Source organism: Strongyloides ratti (assembly GCF_001040885.1).
Source record: "Strongyloides ratti genome assembly S_ratti_ED321, chromosome : 1".
Lineage (NCBI taxonomy): Eukaryota > Metazoa > Nematoda > Chromadorea > Rhabditida > Strongyloididae > Strongyloides > Strongyloides ratti.
The window spans coordinates 10,629,889-10,649,940 of NC_037307.1; the positions used below are offsets into that span (position 1 = coordinate 10,629,889).

General features: G+C 19.3%; 1 protein-coding gene across 1 annotated transcript; it reads left to right on the forward strand.

The window, feature by feature from the left end:
• Positions 1-16,830: 16,830 nt before the first annotated feature.
• Positions 16,831-19,421, forward strand: SRAE_1000326100 (Homeobox domain and Homeodomain-like and Homeodomain, metazoa-containing protein; the record flags this gene model as incomplete). Its single annotated transcript, XM_024650431.1, has 5 exons — positions 16,831-16,924; positions 16,981-17,148; positions 18,340-18,528; positions 18,601-18,957; positions 19,216-19,421. 5 exons carry the CDS (start codon positions 16,831-16,833, stop codon positions 19,419-19,421), a joined length of 1,014 nt encoding a protein of 337 aa, XP_024504209.1.
• Between the last annotated feature and the right edge of the window lie 631 nt (positions 19,422-20,052).

Below are 20,052 nucleotides of genomic sequence, written 5' to 3' on the forward strand. Positions count from 1 at the left end.
ATTTTAATAAAAATACAATCAGGAAAAAGATGTCTATTTAAAAACATTTCTACTATAAAAATAATAACTAACACCTTTGTTAATATATTTTTGTCTTTAATTATAAAACATCTATAATTTAAACCACGAACATCATTATATTATCATTAGTTATATATATTCATTTTAACCAAGAAATAAAAGAAACCAATATTTTTGCGGTTTGATTAATGATAGAGGACCACAATAATTGAAAGATAAAATAAAATTATATGTACTTGGTGATGAGGAGTTAATTAAAAATAATATTAGATTTTTCATTTATTATTTTTTTTTTATCAAAGTACTTTTATATTAAGACAAATGATGAGTAAGAAGTAATTAAAAATTTTTTTTCTCCTTTAAATTACTAAAAATGTATAGAAAATTTTTAATAATATATTTTTTTAAATAAGTTTATTAAATAAGATATTTAGAATGTTTTTTTTTTCAAAAAAAAATACTTAATTTTTAAATTAATTATCTTTTTTAGATTTATTGGGTAAACATTAACAAATCATCTTTATATATTCTAAAATTAATTTAACCACATTAGCAGTCTCTTGATAAAATATTTTATATCATTTATCAAAATAAAAATATTTTTCTTATCTTGCTTTCTAGATCAATAGTGATATATTTAATGTAAATTTAAATATGATTTAACCTTTGATTGAACTTTAAAATTTATTATAAATATATTTACAAATATTTATTATGACGAGGAAAAAAAAAAAAAACAATATATTAAAAAGTATTTTGGTAGGAAAAAAAAAAATATAAACAGAATACTTTAAAGTGGAAAAAGAATGTGAGGATAAGATTAAGGATACATTTATCATAGGTCTTGTAAGTTAGGAAGAAAATAAAGAAGACATTATTTATAATCAAAAGTTAAAAATGTGTCGTTTTGGTTTTTGGGAAAATATTAGTTTAAAAATAAAGGGAGAGGCCGGGTTGAAGAAAATATATATTTATATATATATATATATATATACATTTATATTTATGCTTTGGAGATGATGCTTGGAAGTGTTGTTAGTTTAGGAAAAAGAATAATTGCATAGAAAATATGGAATGAAGTATGTGATTATGTTAAAAGACTATTGTCATGAAGAGATGATAAAGTGGTAAAAAGGTTTAGTTCTTTGTTATGATAACAATAATATTACAATATTATGTTAATTTGGTATCATCTTAACTATCTATAGAAAGATAGAGAAACTGTAATATATAGATATGATCAGTAATTTATAATAAATATATTTTTTTTTTCATCTTATTTAGTAAATTTTTATTACCAAAAAAATAATTTATAGAAGGAAGTAATAAAAATTAATAGTAATTATAATGATTTACTTTTAAATGAAATATAGTTAGCAAATAATTTAATAAAAATATAGCAACTAATAATACCTATTAATACATCTTATTATTAATACCTATTGCTTTTATATTCATTACACCCATCTTTTCCATTTTATTTTTAAAGAAGGCGGTGTTAGGAAGTCCTCCTAACCTTACTGTCTTTTTATTGGCTAGTGGCTATTAACGGTATATATTAATCAAAATAATTGAAATATTAATTGTAAAATAATATGATTAAAAATTTTTAAAACAATTTTTTAGATTAAAAAAAAAATTAAAATTATATAACAAAAAAATAAAATTAAAAAGAGAAAGAAAGAAATGAATAATTGAAGGCAAATGAAAAATGTGGAGCAAACATTATTATTTTAGTGTGCTATTAGGTACATCTGGAGACAATTGAATTGATATGATTTTATAAAAGATAATTCATTTTAAAAGGAAACTAGATAATAAAAATTAAAGTTATTAAAAAGTATTACTAATATATTGTTTCAAAACTTTCTTCCACTTTTTTTTTTATTTTTATCAAAATATCATATTTTAGGAAGACATTATGATTAAACTAAGAATATTAAAATCAATTTAAATATTGTGGTAATAAATATAGCCATTTTGATAGCCTTCACCTAAAATAGACTATTGAACATGCCTTGTCTTCATTATTACATTCTTCTGGTATACTTAGTTTGAACACAGCATGAAATGATTTACAAATACGTGTGTATTCTCTTATTTCTCCTATATACTTCCCAGTATTTAAAATGCAATTGTTAAAAGAAAAATATATCTCTTTTGATTAATAAAAAAATCCTTTAAAAAATATTATTTATTTAGGGAAAAAATTTTATGTATATTAGTATAAAATTTTCTATATATTTCTATATAACATTTTTTTTTTTTTTAAATTTTTTTATTACTTTAATAACATAAAATATAAAGCTTTTGTAAAAAATATTTTAAAAAAAAAGAAGAAAAAGACATAATAATTGTATAAGGGGATGTTATTTTTTGGTACAATAAATTTTAATATATAAAAGAGCAATTATTTTATCATCAATTTGATGTACTTGTTGACAAGTTTTAATAAAACTTTACAAATATATTAAAAAGTAAAAGGAATAGTATAGATATAAAAATACATTAAAATTGGATGTTTTATTATTACTAAGAAAATAAAAGTCATATCATAAATTTGTTAAAAAGACATTTTTAATAATAGAAAGGTACTTTTGTAGGAATATTAAAAAGTATAAATTTTGTAATGATGAATTTATGAAGCTTTTGTTTGGGGTTAAAAGCAGAGATTGCCGAAAGGTTTATGATAACAGTTGGTAGATATATGTTAATAGTAAGGTACAAAAAAGTTTAAAAGTTGTTGTGATTTACAAAGACCTAGGAATGACAGATTTTTGAGATGGTCTTTGAAAAGAGATATTTTGACATTGTTAGCGCCAACTATTTTTAAAAATTAATTAAAAATTTAGTAGGCGACAATTATCAACTCTTTTTTTTTTTATTATTTTAACAGCTTCTCCTTGTTGTAGAGAAATTTAAAATATTACTATAAATAAAAATCATTTAACATATATTTTATCATAATCAACCTAACAAAGGCTTTCAATCTAAGTCTCCTAGTCTTCCTTTTTACAACTATTGTTATTAAATTAATTAATGTAAAATCAACAAAAATTTGTTATATTCTTAAATAAACGTTAACAGGAAAAATAATATATTATTAATCAAAAAAAAAAAAAAAATGACGACTACCAAACGATTTATTTTTATAGCTTTTCTTTTTTTTTTTTTTGAAATAAAATATAATCTATTATAATATTTATTAATTTTAATAAATAACTTATAATTGAAGAAATACAATAAGATAATTATTATAATTATTAAATATATGATATATAGTAATAATCTTAATATATTTTCATATTAAAATAAAAGATAAAAAAAAAATTTACTTATCTACAACTAGGCAAAATGATACTAATATAATTTTGACCTCATTAACTTTTTTTTTTTATAATTGAAATATATAAAAATAAAATGGCATATTGATAAGAATTATTTCTTAATTTTTTCAAACAAATATATTTTTCCACTATTATCAATATAAATATAGCTATTATATATATGTATATCTTTTTAAAAAGTTATTTTAAAAATATTAAAAGAATAATATATATATAGAATGGAAGGGTAAAGATAATAAATTTTGAGTTGTAATCTGGAGCATGCTTTGATGTTACCGAAAAGTAGTTATTTATTGAACTTGGTAATATAGACAGAATAGAGATAATAATAAGATTAAGGAAATATTGAAAATCATGTATAATTGAAATAAATCATTTTTTTTATATATATTTAAAAATAAGGAATAATATATCATATTATGGGAGGTAAAAATTTTTGAAACTTGTTGAATGTACAAATTTATACAAAATCCTATAACAAGATAATGAAAAAGAAGACTGTTTTTGAAGATAGTTTTAGTAAATAGAAATAACACATTTATATTTAAAGGCGTAACTTTTTAGAAAGTGATAATGAAAAGAGTTATTGAAAATGAAGATGTATACATAGACATAGTATTTTTCTTTTTTACTCTTTATCTTAACTTATTTATAATTTATATTACTAGTGAAATATTACACAAGTTATAAATTATTTTGAAGAAGGTAGATAGGTGGTAGAAATTTTGATAATATTAAAGGACAACAATATTTATAAAAATAATTCTTTTTTTTTTTAAATATAATCTTAATTTATGATAATATTAAATTAATAAAAAGTATGTTAAAAGAAATAAAAATAAAAAGTATAATTGTATGATATTAGGCACCTAATTAACATCTTTATCCTTTAATCAAGCTTAAAAATGATTTGCAACCAACCATTAATAGTTGCCTTTTATATATTTGAAAATTTTTATTATACCAGCTATATATATATGGTAAAAGAAACCGCCATATAAAGTCAATATGCCTTTTGTTACCATAAACATTCTTTGTCATAAGTTGTATATATGATAACCTTTTTATCAAATATCTAACAAAACAGTACATTTCTCTTATAACCCTTTGATAAGAGTAGTCGGTTTGGCATTTGATAGTAAAAGGAAATATAGATAAATATGATTTATACCTTAATCTTTACAATTAAGAAACATATACTATTATTTTTTTTTTCTTCATTAATTTGATAAGCTACAACTTGTTGAAGATTAAATGATTAAAAGAAAACTACCGAAGATATCTTTAATAAAGTACATAAATAACATTACATCAATCTGTTAAAACTTTTAATAAAAGAAAATAAAGACAAAGAAAGTAGAAAAGAAAAAAAAAATTAAACATAAGTCATAATATTTAATTTACTTCTTCTTTTATTTTTAGGTTAAAAATAATTTTTAAAATTTTTTTTTCTTTGAAAAATCATGCATCTGTTAGAATGAAATATAAAAATTTTTTTTTTCAATTGCCGTCATTTTAATTTATACAATAATATTTTATATTATAAAAAGTTTGAAATAAAAGTAGTATATTAAAAAAGGTTAAAATTTTAAAAATTCATTAGTAGAAAAAAAAAAGTAATTGTAGTAGGTATTTTGTCTTTATTTTAAAAAAAAAAATATATATATATATATAATGTGTTAGTGTGACATATGACAAAAATCTTCATTTTTTTTTTAAATCTAATTTATTATATGACAATATTTCTTATGATATATATTATAGCTTCAATAAACGTAAACCATTTTTTTTTCATATCCTCTTCTAAACCACATCAATTAATCAGTTTGAAAAACATCTTTTTAAAAAATCAATATATCATTTTTCATCCTATTAAAATTTAATTTCTAGTACTTTTGATTTATAACCATATTCTCTGAAAAGGACCATTTTTCTCTTGATAACATTATTTTTATTATTATATGATTATATATATATATAAATTAAAAAATTTTTAGCTAGTTAAATATATAATAATCAATTTAACATAAGGTGTACATCATTTGATTTTATTCCAATTGATGATATTTTAATCTTGATATATATTTGATAAAAATGTGATAATATATATATATTTTATTTCGTGATAGTTTACTCATTTTATATATATATATAAATATAAATATATATATTTTTGGTAATATTTTTAATTTCAAATGAAGAAGCTATATATATATCTATCTATTTTACAGTAACCTAATAGTTGATAGAATAAAAATAGTCTTTGACATAAGATAGTTCATGTATGGTATTAAAAATGTGTTAATTGATAGAGTGTAAGTATATATATATATAATACATCGTTATAATGTCTACAACGGTTAACATATGATTATTCTAACATATATTATATTTTTAATAAATATTTAAGCAAAAATTATTTAAAAATATTTTATACTTTTAGAGAAAATATTATATAACTAAGTATATTTTAATAATTTAAGGTTGGAGCCATAAAAATAAAATTTTTTTTTTCTTGTCTGTTATAAATAAGAAAACATAACATGTGGTAATATAAATAATTATAAAGTATAGAATACTAACACAAATCATTGATGATGGTTCCCAAAATTAGCAATGTACAAGATAATATATTAAAGAGGCATTGGTATAAATATAGCGAGAACACATTATATTATTATTTTATACTAGAAAACACATTATCTATAAAATTTATAGTTTTTTCTTTTAAAAAGCTATTAATGGTAAAAAAAAAAGAACTTGATTGGAAATTGTATATTTCATATGTTAAAGAATGATTTATACCTTTTGTTTTTAAAAAAGGTAATATTACTAATGATTTTTAAATATTTTAATTGGTTGTTCATTTCAATCTGTGTGTTGTCTATTCTCTTCTCCATTCTTTTATAATTTTTTTTTTTATTTTTGCCTCAAATTCATTGGTAATAAATTTTTGATTGTCATCCAAAAGTACTATAACAATTATCTTCCAATACTTTTTCATCCATCCAAAGTATTTCTTCTCAACCACACAAGCATCTTTAAACTTTCTTTCTAACTCAAAATTTATATTCTTTTTATGTTGCCGCAACATTTTAATGTGTGAAATTATATCAAAAGCTTATTGTTAAGGATAAATAAATTATAAATTAAAAGGATTATAATTAAATTTTATAAAATTTTAACTCATATTTCATTGGACTTTAAAATGTTAAGGTAGAATGATGCCAGGTGGTGGTTTGCGTTTGGAAGAAGATCATAAATTTTATTTCAAATTTTGGGGAAGACATTAATTCCAAGAAATATAAAATGTACATTTAATGGATATAATAAGATATAGGGATTTAACAAATATTATTTTTCTTTTATAAACCAATAATAGTATGATAAAAAAAATAAATAAAATTTATATATATTTTGCGATAAGACAATTTGTCAAAATTAAAAAGGTATTTTGATGGAAGAAAAAAGTTTCAGATTAAAAAAAAAGGAAGTGTTTACTGTACCATATAACTCAATTTTTTTAAAATATACTTTTTTTTATAATTAAAAATAAAAATATATTATATTTAAAATTTTTTTTTCTATTAATACCAGTTATATATTTTAATCTTACCATAATCTTTAAAAAAATTTGAATATATTTTATAGGATATACAATTTCTAGCTCATTCTCTGATTGGTTATTTACCCCAACATCATTAATCACTGTTGAAGAAAGTTGATTGACATGGTTTGTACATATTGTGAGAGACAAAATTTAAAAGAAGAAATATTATTTTTGAAATAGGAGAACAAATATGTAGAATGGATGAAGATAAGAAAAAGATGTGTGGTAAAAGATAAAATTATTTTAAAAAATTTTTTTGACTATTACAGGGACTTACAATAAAAATAAAATTTATATTAATGGTAAATTATTGGTATAACAAAACTTTTTTTAGATAAATTTTAAATATATTATATATATAAATAATATATACATATATATATATTTATTGATAAAAAATAAAATAGAAAAATAAAAAATTACAGAAGTCAATATTATAATAATAAGAAAATAATAAAAATAATCATTCTACTTACAGGCTTAAACTTAAATATTACAATTTCTTTAAACAAGAATCATTAATATTATTTTATGGGGATATTATCATAACCATAATTTAAGTTTTATATATTTAATCTTAACTCTGTTATTACAACAGAAAAATAAAATTTTATTTATTTAATTTATATTATAAGTTAATAAAATTAGTTATTAAAATAGTTAATTAAATCATAAAAAAAAAGTTTAACATACTGAATAAAAGAATTAAATAAAATTGAAAAACTTGTAAAAATGTAAACTAAAATAAGTGTTTAGAAAAACAAATTTTTAAATAAATAGGCGTTAACTGGCATTTTAAATAAAACAGTATAAAGACAAATTAGATTATTTTCTATAACAGCTGTAGTTGTTATTTTAAAAAATGTTATAAAAATATTTATTTTATATTACAACAAAGATTAAACATTTTTTTTTATTTTAAGTGATAAAAAAATTATTTATATCAAAAAAGATATATTAATATTATATATAAAAAAAAGTTTTAAAAAAATATAAACATAATAAGAAGGATTTAATAAACATTTTATAATATTAAATAATATTAACATCACCATATAAAATAAACTATAAATAAAAATTTTTATAATACTCTTGATCTATTTACCTAAACGACATTTTCTAAAAGGTTATTTATTAATATCAAGACTTAATTTATGATCTCGTCTTTTTTATTTCATGATACATTATAAAACTATTATTACGTAAGAAATTGAAATCATAAAAATGAATTGTTCTACATTTATACAATCATATATACTTAACTTTTATAGTAATTTCAAAAATTTTCTTTTATTTATCATATATTATAGTAAAAAATTGGATAAAAAAAAGTTTTTTTTTTTGTTATTTATGAATAAAATTTTCTTAGATATATAACACAAATATTAAGATGAAAAATTATAAATTATCATTTAAAATTCTGGTATATTTATGATAATAAAAAGTATAATTTATAATGTTAAGTAAATTAGAGAAACAAAAGATTTACGAATGCCATTATATATTTTTATTACATTTTAACTTGGATATCATTAAGCATATATAATATAATATGAATTAATGGTTTTCAATTAGTTAAAAAGAAATAAGGTATCAATAGTGTATCATATTATTTTGAAATGTTGTAAATTAATTGAAAGAAATTTATTAATTATCTCTAAATTTTCTACAGGGACTTTTCTTTATTTTTTTTATATATCAATTAAAAAGTATATTTTAATGTAAATAATTTTTTTTTTTTCAATACCCTAAAATATAATATTTTTAGGGTACCGTAAGTTTAAAACACCTTTTCAATGGTACATTTAAACTAATATTGTAAGAAAAATTGTAAAAGAGATGCCGACAATGATAATCAGCGGTAAATATTATACAATAATTCAAAAAGCCTTTTGATCTTTATTGGATAAACAAAAAAATAAATAAATATTATATTTGAAAAAAAAAAGTCCTGTACTGTTGATAGAAATTTTTATGAGTTTACTTTGTTAAAAATTTATTATGATTATTAATGATTTTTTGTTTCTTCTCTACAAAATAAAGAATTGTTTTAAAAAAATTTATTTATTGATAATTAACTGTTATATAGTTTTAATTTTTGTCTTCTTTATTTTTAAATAATTAACACATATGTATATATATATATCTTTTTTTAATTTTTTTTTTAAAATAAATTCTTTCCTTTTTTTTTGGCTATTTAAACAGTAATTAGAAAAAGGTAATTTAAAAACACTGATTTCTCCTTGAATATTTCCCATCTTGGTATAATTTACGGTTGCGAAAATTTATCATTCATTTTATCATTTTAAAATATTTTTCTTATTAATTAAATGTGAATTTTGGTATATTTTTTTTTTATAATTTACAAAAATCCTCTTTCAAAAATGATATATGTTATTTGATAAAGATATTTATAATTAGATACTTCAAAATTTAAGAATAGTCTTGATATTTTTTTAAATACCTTAGGGGTATTTTCCCACTTATATATTTAAAAATATTTATAAAATTTTTTTTATCATTCTATGACAAAATATAGTTCATAATCATCATATCAAAATCACCCAAATAGATAGAGATAGGTAATAAAAATAGAAGGTAACAATTCTTTGTATCATCTTCACAAAATGTTTAATTAATTACCCTGCGAAAAGGTGTTTTTTTTTATCAAGTATCATAATATAATGACGAGACGTCTATTTTAACATGGTGGTTTAACATATAAAGTGTAGTCTTTATCAAGTTTAATTATATAATATCAAAAAGTTATACTTTTTCTACCTATTTTAATTTCTACTATTATTTTTAAAAATATTTTTTTAAAACATTAAATTTTTATTTTTTTTTTAACTATTATTTTTTAATTAATTATTGTTTTTTTTTTATATTTATATAAATGTATGTTTATATAAAATAATATTGAATCAAATAAATTTTGACACTTTATCTTAAATAATCACATTTGTGGTATTGATAATATTTATAACATTTAAGCTAAAAAATTATTCATTTTTAATCATATAATTTGTTCTCCTATCCTCAAATATTTTCTAAAAAATTTCATATGATAATATGTTAAGATCTTATTGGTTGATTAAGAGTAATGATTAATGAGGTAGATTGAATAATGACATTAAAAAGTATTGTAGAGTGATAGAGTTATAAAATATATAAGTTTAATATTTTAATGAGGTAAATAGAAACATAATATTAGAAAATTTTTAATTTTTCATTTGCCTCTATAAAGAATTATAATAATGTTAATAATATTATTTTTCATTAACTAATGTATTTTTTAAAAAAATTATTTAAAATATTTATTGTTATAAATGGTATTGTAACATATATAGTATTGTTTAATTTAATAATTTTTCTTTTTTTCCGGTTCTACTTGAGATATCATTTAAAGTTTCTTACAATCATTTATACAACCATACTTCATGAGGGGTTGTTGTAAAGGAAACAGTTTCAACCTCATTCTTTTAATTGATATTCATTATTCATATTATTATTATTATTATTATTTACAGCTAACTATCATTCTTTTTCATTTAAATATATGTATATATGTATATATATATATATATTATATTATGTATATAATTATAAGAAATGTAACATCATCTGCCCCTGACCTAAAAGGGCTTCCTAACAATCCTAAGGAATAATAAAAATTTTAACAGCTGATATGTTTATTAGTTTCATTTGTCACTAAATTGTGATAGGTAAATGAGGTATATACATTGTTATAACTCTTATTACTAATATTAATTTAATTAATAAATACTAATAGAAACAATTATTTATCATTCATTGATATGTTAATTTTTATTTTTATCATCTTATTTCTATACAAAGACATCTTTTTACATTTTATTCCTAATATATTATTCTTATTTTAATGTTATTTATAAATTTTCTATCAGATTATTTATATATATATATATTATAATTTATTTTTATATTATTAAAAACAAAAATAAAACTTTTTTTTTCTTTATTTTTATTTAAAAAAAAAAAAAACTTATTTAAATTTTAACAAAACTTTTTAATATACTAAAATTTTTTTAAAAAAAATTCACATAAATTAAGAAGTCATCACTACTATTTTCTTTATACTACCGCACTAATCAAAGTAACCGACCATATAAAAATGTTTCTAGTTGAAGCTTTAGGCATCTGCTTTTTTAAATTTATTTCTTTTTTTTTATTTTATTTTATTATATTAATATTATAAATATAATAAAAATAAGCTTTTGATTATATTTAAAATTAAATTAAAAAGGTACTCCATTGTAGTGTGATGCGGAATGTTATAAAGAAATTTTTAAGTTTTAAATTTGATATAAAAATTATTTGATTAAATTTTAACGATGTGAATGAATAAACCTATAAGGTAAATGCCTTCTTTAAACAAAAAATTTATTGTTTATTTTACCATCTTCTAGATATATATATATTTTGTTATTTTTAATATGTATATATATTTTTGTATAAATCATTTCTTCTATATAAAGTTCACCATTTTTATGTTAAATAATAATTTATGGATAAAAAAGTTTATTTAAAGCTTATGCTTTAAGTTTGTAGATCACTAAAAATATTTAACCTTCTTATATATTGTAATATTTATTATATCTTTTGTCTATTCTTTGATGTTGCCGACATATATTTTAGCTAAGTTATCCATTGTATTCCATTGATTACATACATCTTCTTATCAATATATAATAATATAAGATAGAATGATAAATAAAAATTGCGCAATATTTAAATAAAAATATATATAAAAATTTTATTTAAAAATATTAAAAATTTATCATATAATTATTATTATAATTTAAAAATCTGTATAATAAAATTTAAAATAAATAATATTTAAACTTTAAATAATTATTAAAAATCATTAATATATTAATAACCACATTATTATGTTTTCATTATATTTCTTAACATAAAAAGAAACATCTAAAACTTAAAAATTACCGCAACAAAAGTACTACTTTCCGCTATTCGAAAGGCTAATTTATAATTACTTTCTTTCTTTTTAAACTCAATATTTTAATATACCATAATCATATTTAATAACCGATATCTGTTCTTATGATTGTTTGATATATACTTTTGAATCATAATTATTAATTTTTATTGCTTTTTTTATGGGGTTAGATAAGTTTATTAGAAAATTCTGACAACAGCTGGAATAAGATTGAAAAATAACATGAAGTTTCTTTTTTAAGCTATTTAAAAGACTTTTGATTTAACATTTTTATTATATAAAAACGAATACTTTAAAAGTTTAAAGTTTTTTTTTTTTAATTTTAAAAATAAGTAATAATAATAAATTTAGTTAAAACAATATTATAATAAATGTACTTTTGTTTAGTATATCATAAAATAATATCTCTTTTTCTTTTTGAATTTGATTATAAAGAATATTAACAAAATTAACCTTCTATAAGTAGTCATAAAAAGTGTAACTCATTATATTCATTTAATATACATATACATTTACAAAATTACCTTTCTCAATCATAAAATTAATTTTATTTTAGTTTTAATTATCATTTGAAAATCATAAAATGATGCTTAACAAGAGAAGGTAAAATTTAGATGAGGAAAAAGAATTATACATTATATTTTATTGATATAAAAAAGAAACAAAATTAAAGTATAATTGGTTTTTGTTTAACATATCATGATGATAGTAATTAAGATTAATAGAACATCACCTCACCTATTGTTAAGTATTTTTTTTTTTGTCTAATATTTAGATAATTTTTACCAATTATCTTTTTTTTTATTTATAAAAGACAGTATAGACAATCTATATGTTTAAGATAATATTTATCTGAGTTCAAAGATGTTTTGGCTCAGGAAAAAAAAGGCATTAAAAATGATTGATGAAGATTGAAATTTAATATATATAAAAGGTAGACATTTTTTTTATCCATATTTTTTTTTTCTTTACTCTCTCTTATTTATAAGTTTAGTTATATATATAAATTTTTTTTCTTTTATATCTTTGTTAGCATATGTTAATACTTTTTTTTTTCTTGTTTTGTTAATTAACATTGTCTGAGTATATAGGAATGAGTTTTAAGTAAGATATTTAACTCACATGATTTTAAGATAGATAAAAGATTCCAGATGTGAAAATTAAAATTGATTTATATATATTAGGCTTAGAAAGGATAAATGATTTTTATTTTATAGCTAATGTATTATTTATTTTATATTTATTCTAATTGGGTCATTATCACTTTTTATTAAATTTTATATCTCAGGAAGTTTTAGAATGATGTTTCTTTAATGTGATTTTAGTTAAGATAAATCTAGTTTTCTTTAGATATTATAATGGATGTCAAACTTTGTGGTGACAAAATGACATGTTAGAATAAAAATTAGAATATTTGTAAAAATTTTAACATTATATTATTTTAATTCAAGGTAAATTTGATGTTTTAGAAATAATTTTAATGATATATTAGTATACATATATATATATATTTAAAAGTATTGAAAAAAATTTTTTAGCTACAATTTTAAAAATAAAAGTCCCTATATATATGATATGATATGAAAAATAAAAATTAGTTTTTCTTGTAAATAATGTCTTTATATATGGATGTATATATATATATGAAACTACCATACACTATAAATCCCCTGAGGTACTATGCTACCGTATCTTTTTTACATAAAACGTTACACTCTATTCTACTGAAAATAAAAAAAATTATTAAGTTTAATATTAATACTTTAAATTGTTTTGTCAAATAAATGCATAAAAATAGAAAGGTTATTATAAATTTAGAAATAATAAATATTATAGATTCTGTAAAAATTAAAGATTCATGGAATATTTATATAGAAGTAAATAAAAAAGATATAATGATGTTGACAAATATTTCCTTTAACCATAATTTTATTCATTTTTTTTTTTTGTAATATATATTTAGGAACAGTTAATTGGAAAAATAAGAAGATCCCTTAGATGTATTTTATATTGATAGAAAGGTTTTTTCCTAAAATAATAGAAAAAAAAAATATATCAAAGTAAATAAAACATTTTCCACATTCCTTAAACATTATAATCAAATTTTTTTTTCTCTTAAAAAAATATATAATGTTGGGAAGAACAAATATTTCTATTTTTTAACAAACAATAGTTTAATAGTTTATATATTTAACATAAGGGAATCATTCTTTTGTGATATGAATACTTTATAGGTTAGCCACCTTGATAGAATAGATAATAGAATAAAATACCTTACTTAATATTATCAAAAAAAGTTAACGAATAAAAATGTTTAAAAAAAATAAATATTGAATGACAAAATGATATATGAATATTAATCTTAGTATAACATAGCATTATAACTTTAAAAATAAATTTCAAGAATTTGTTCATTTCTTATTCTTCCTTTTCATCAAATATATCTACATTTATATATCTGCCCCATTATTTCATAACATGCTTTACAACAACATTGATTGCCTCATAACCATAGATTGTAATGAGTATGAAAGTAATAACAGTAGTTGATGAGTGGTAGTTATTACTACTTTAATATAAACTTATTTCTTTTTTTTTTTAAACAAAAAAATGATATAATTTTAAATTAGTACTAAGATTAATATTGAAGATTTAACATAATTAAAATAAAATATTAAATCTCATAAAATTATTTTGATTTATTTTTATAATTTTTCATTAAACATTTGCATCCCTATTTAACCATTAAACTCAATCCTCCATTCAAACTCTATCATCTTTTTTCGTCTCATTACAAGCAATATATGTGATTGTAAATAATCTAATACCATTAACTATGCATAACTACTTTTCTTATTTATTCCATAACTTCCATATCATCCACCCTTCACGGACCATCAACCTAAAGCGGTGAATATTCTTTTTTAGTCTTCATGTACAAAATTTTCCGGTTTTTTCATGTTTTGTTAAAGAATAAATGAAAAAAAAAAATTTTTGTATTTGAGGAGAATTACTTTTTTTTTTATATAAAAAAATTTTTTTTTTTAATAAAAATCTTTTATTTTAAAGTTATATAATTCTATACAAAAAAAAAGTAGTATCTTAAAGATATATAAAATGAAAAATAAAGAATTCTTTGGTAAAAGATATTATATTCTCAACTGTCCTATAAGCTATCACCTAAAGTCGTTAGAAATAACGATTATGTGTTTTTATTTTATATATATTTATATCTTTTATGTAGATAAACTATTTTTGCATTAAGAAATATATTGATATTACACTTATATCTTGTTAAATAATTATAATTAAATAACCAAAACAAAAAATTATGATTTTGACAAGGATATTTTAAAATATTTTTTAATTATAATACATAAAAATATTTATTTTTATTTATTATAAATATATATATATATACATATATTGTGGTACGGTATTTTAATTTAAAAATCACAGTTTTGTTTTATTATCAAATCTTAAAATGTATTTCATATCATAGGATGATTTTGTCCTTCTTCTACCTCATTATTTTATATATATATATATGTATATATAGATGTATTCAGTGAGAGAGAAAAAAGACTTCCAACGGTGTGTCACTCTGGTTATTTGGAATTGGATTTTTTAAATGAGACCAAATTGCTAAAAAGACATTAAATGAGATTTTTATGGGATTTGTGAATAAATAACCGACACTTTTTCAGAAGAAAGATTGTTCTTTAAACTATACATAATGTAATTTTTTTTTTTAAATATAGTCTAAAATGGTTAAGATTTTTAATATTTCCTAAAATAATACTTTTTAAAATAATTAAAAAATAAAAATAATTTTAAAATAAGTAAAGATTTTAGGAGAAAAAAAAAATTATTTTAGAATAGAAAATAATTTTTTTTTTATCTTTATTTTTGTAGGTTATTTTCTATATATATATATAAAATATTTAAAAAAAAAAGTTTGTTTTCTATTTTATAAGTATGAAAAAGTATTAATTTTAACATCTTTTTGATATGTATAATTTTTATTAATTCACCATCATACCTTCCTTCAACACTCCACCTCTAATACCCAACCAATCCTCAAAACCTCCTCCCCCTTTGACTATCTCATTTTATATACCATCTCAAATGTTCATTTGATAGGCCATCATTTTGTCAGTTCTCCCATTATTAGGGTATGTTATGGTGCAATTTATATTTCATCTAAATGATATTATTTCAATACAATTATTTCCAATAAAAATATCCAATACTCTTACCACAGGAGCAAATAACAATTATATAACTACTTAATTTATATTGTTTAAAGTAATGAAAATTACTTGTTATTGTTATGTCATGATTATGTGATAAAATATTGATGGTTATGATATGACATTTAAAATTTTTTACATATATATTTTATTACGAGAAAGAGTGGAAAATATTTGATTAGCTAATTAATCTTAATACTACAATTAGGTATTAAAAAAAATACATAACTGTTATGATGATACATATCACCTAATAAAACTTTAAATTTTTCTTCCTTCAATTATTTTTAATAGTTTATTTAATCGTTTATAAAAATAATTAAGTATATGTTTTATAATATCTATTTATTATATATAATGTTTTTAACAATTTTTATTACTACTTTTTTTTTTATTATCATTTTAAAAAAAAATATATAAATTATTCCATTATTTCAGGTACTTATTTTTTTTAATAAAAAAAAACTTTTTTTTTAACAAATAGTAAAAGTAAAAGAAAGTCTTTTTAAAAACAAGGTAAAAAAAAAATAAAAACTTCAAACAAAGGTATATTAAAAGTAAAAATAAGAACTTTTTTGAAATTTTATATATATTCATCTTATGTTATCATTCCGAAATTGTAAAGAAGAGGAACTTGAGAGTGAAATGAATATTCCATCAACACCCAGTTCTACTTCTGCGGGAAATAATACACGTATGTTTGATGAATTTTTAAAGAAATACAGTAATTGTAAGTTTTTTTTATTTTAGCTACTTGTTCTGAATCCAATTTAATAAATAACTCAAATAGTAACGGGTTGTCTTCAAATAATAACGGAACTAATAATTGTGGATCTTCAACACCATCTTCATCTGGAGATAACGATCATTTACAAAGACTTGCTCAAATGGCTCAAGGAGTTGGAATGAAAGATTCAGGTTAGTTTTGATATATATTTTAAAAAAATATTTTTTCTATATAATAATCCAGTATCATTAAAAATTATTTATTTACTTTAACATATTTTATTACTGTATTCATAAGATTCATTTAAACTCTTCCCTCAAATAATATATAATACATTTCTAATAAACCCATTAGTAAGCGGCTTAAATCTTTTGATCTATTAATTTCTTAATAATATGCTTACACTTTTTTTAAATCAAATTAATTGAATTCTCACATTAACTACTCATATCATAAATATTTCTTAACATCCTAAATCATTATAATGTTTATATATATAAATATATATAAATTAAATTATAATATTTAAGCGGAACTTTTCAAAGTTAATATTAAAAAAAAAAAAACCTTACTATATAGTTGGAAGAAATTATATTTGTTCAAAATTAAAATAAATTATAATACATTTTTTTTTATTCTATACATCACGATAGTCATTTAAATATATTTAAATAAAAAGTTTGTTTAAATCAAAAATTAGTATCTTCAAAGACGGAAAATGGTTTTTTTTTTTACCACCATAATTTCTTTCTATCTAAAATTTTCTTCTCTTAAATCATATTAAATACATTTACCGAAGTTACTCTTTTATTTTTTTATAGCTTCCGGTATCATAAAGAAACTTTAAGTAGTAAATGAGTAAATGTTTTTTTTTTGGTAAAAGAATATATGCCGACATATGATAAAATTTTACAGTTCTTGTAGAAGATAAAAAGTTTGAAATATGATTTAAGGTGTGTTAGATCTGTCAAAACATCATATAAATAAGTGTAATATTATAGTGTATGAAAAATAATTGTACTATATTTTCACATCTTTTAACAAAAGATTCTTTTAAAAATTCTTACAGTAAAATTAAATTCAACATATAATTTATAATACATTGTATTATATCTATATATATAACTTTTTAAATATAAATATAAAACAATGATATCCATTAGTAATAATATAATATAATCAACATTACCATCATATATCCCTCATTTTTAACATCTCTTCATCATCATTAATCTTATCTATTTGATGCCATAACCACACATCTTTAAGTCACATTGTTATCCCTTTATTTATCATTTTATATATAAAAGAAATACAATAAACTAAATTTATAATGTTTCCTTCATTCTTTGATTGTTATGACTCCAATTTTTTATCTTCAGCTACTGCAGTTTCTACCGATCCATCTTTATATCAATCAGCTGCTGCTGCTGCCTATGTTCACCAATATGGAAATTGGCAAAATGCATATTATCAACAATTTTCACAACCAATGAATCCTACAACAGCAGCCGCTTTTCCAGGATGGCCAGGAAATTGTTATGGTGGTGCTCCACATTGGTCAAGTTATGGTAAGATTATAAAAAAAAAAAAATTCCAATTTTATATCAAAAAAAAATAAATTATCTTTTTATTAATTTTAGCACAAACAAAAAAAGGAAGGCAAACTTATCAAAGATATCAAACATCAGTATTGGAATCTAAATTTCAACAAAGTTCTTATGTTTCAAAAAAACAACGTGAAGAATTGAGACTTCAAACAAATTTAACAGATAGGCAGATAAAGATTTGGTTTCAAAATAGAAGAATGAAAGCTAAAAAAGAAAAGACAAGAGTTGATGATGGAACTGGAGATCATGGATCTCTTTTACCTGCAAATCCACCTAAACAAATAAATCATTTAAATCATATGACTGGAGGGAATTCTTTACAAAATGTTCAAGCAGGTCAACAATTGATGCATATGAATACACATAGTCAAAGACAAGATTCATTATCAGGTAATTTTAAATTAAACAATCATATATCTTTTGATATTATATTTTCATTCTTACTACCGTACTTCAGATATATATATATATAAATATAAATATTTGTGAGTATGTATGTAAGTAATAAATGTATATAATATTTTCCTCTCTACACAGCTAGTTTCCTCCCAATTTTCTTATTTCTCTTTTAACTTATACATACATTTATAAATATACAATAAATGTATTGATATAAAGGAAACACATTAAAAGTCCATCTTATTTCAGACGCAGCAGCAGCTGCCGCCGCAGCAGGATTTAGTTTAATGAATCCATGGGGATCATCAATGAATAACACATTAATGGGTTCTAACACTGATCCAAATAGTATGATTGGAGGGCAAGCTCATCATATGACTATGGGATATCCAGGAAATAGTACAGCTTATGGTATGCAACCATATCCAGGAACATTATGTCCTCCTAACGTTTGATAATCATTTTATAATTTTAAATGATTTTAAACGGTTTAATTTTTTTTTTCCAATAATTTTTAACAAAAAAAAAATATTTAAATATAAAGTAAATGAAGATGAAAGAAGGAATATGAAGAAGCGCTTTCCACCAGTGATAATATTATTTAACATAAAGTATAAACATATATTTCTTTTATTTATACATCATTTAATTAATTATTAATTATTAGAGTTTAGTTACACATTTTATCGTTTTTAAAAGTTTTTATTGTACAATTATTATCTTTACAAATATGGTAGGACCGTTTGTATCTCAAAGTTTATGCAAAAGTTGTTTTTTGAAAAATAAACTTTTTTTTATTACTAATAAATATTCTTTTTCAAATGTGTTTTAGTTGATCTCTTAAATAATGTAAACAAATTTTATCTTATTACAAAAAAAACTTGTAAATAATATTTTTTAAAAGTATCCCTTAGTGGTAATTTAAATTTTCTATTAAAAATTAAAATATTTAATCAAACATATATATTTATGTTAATACTTAAATTTATTCTTTTTTGATATTAAAAATATCATAAAAATATGAAGAAAAAAAACATTAAAATTAAAAACTAAAATTTAAAGTTAAATGATCACATAATTATTTCT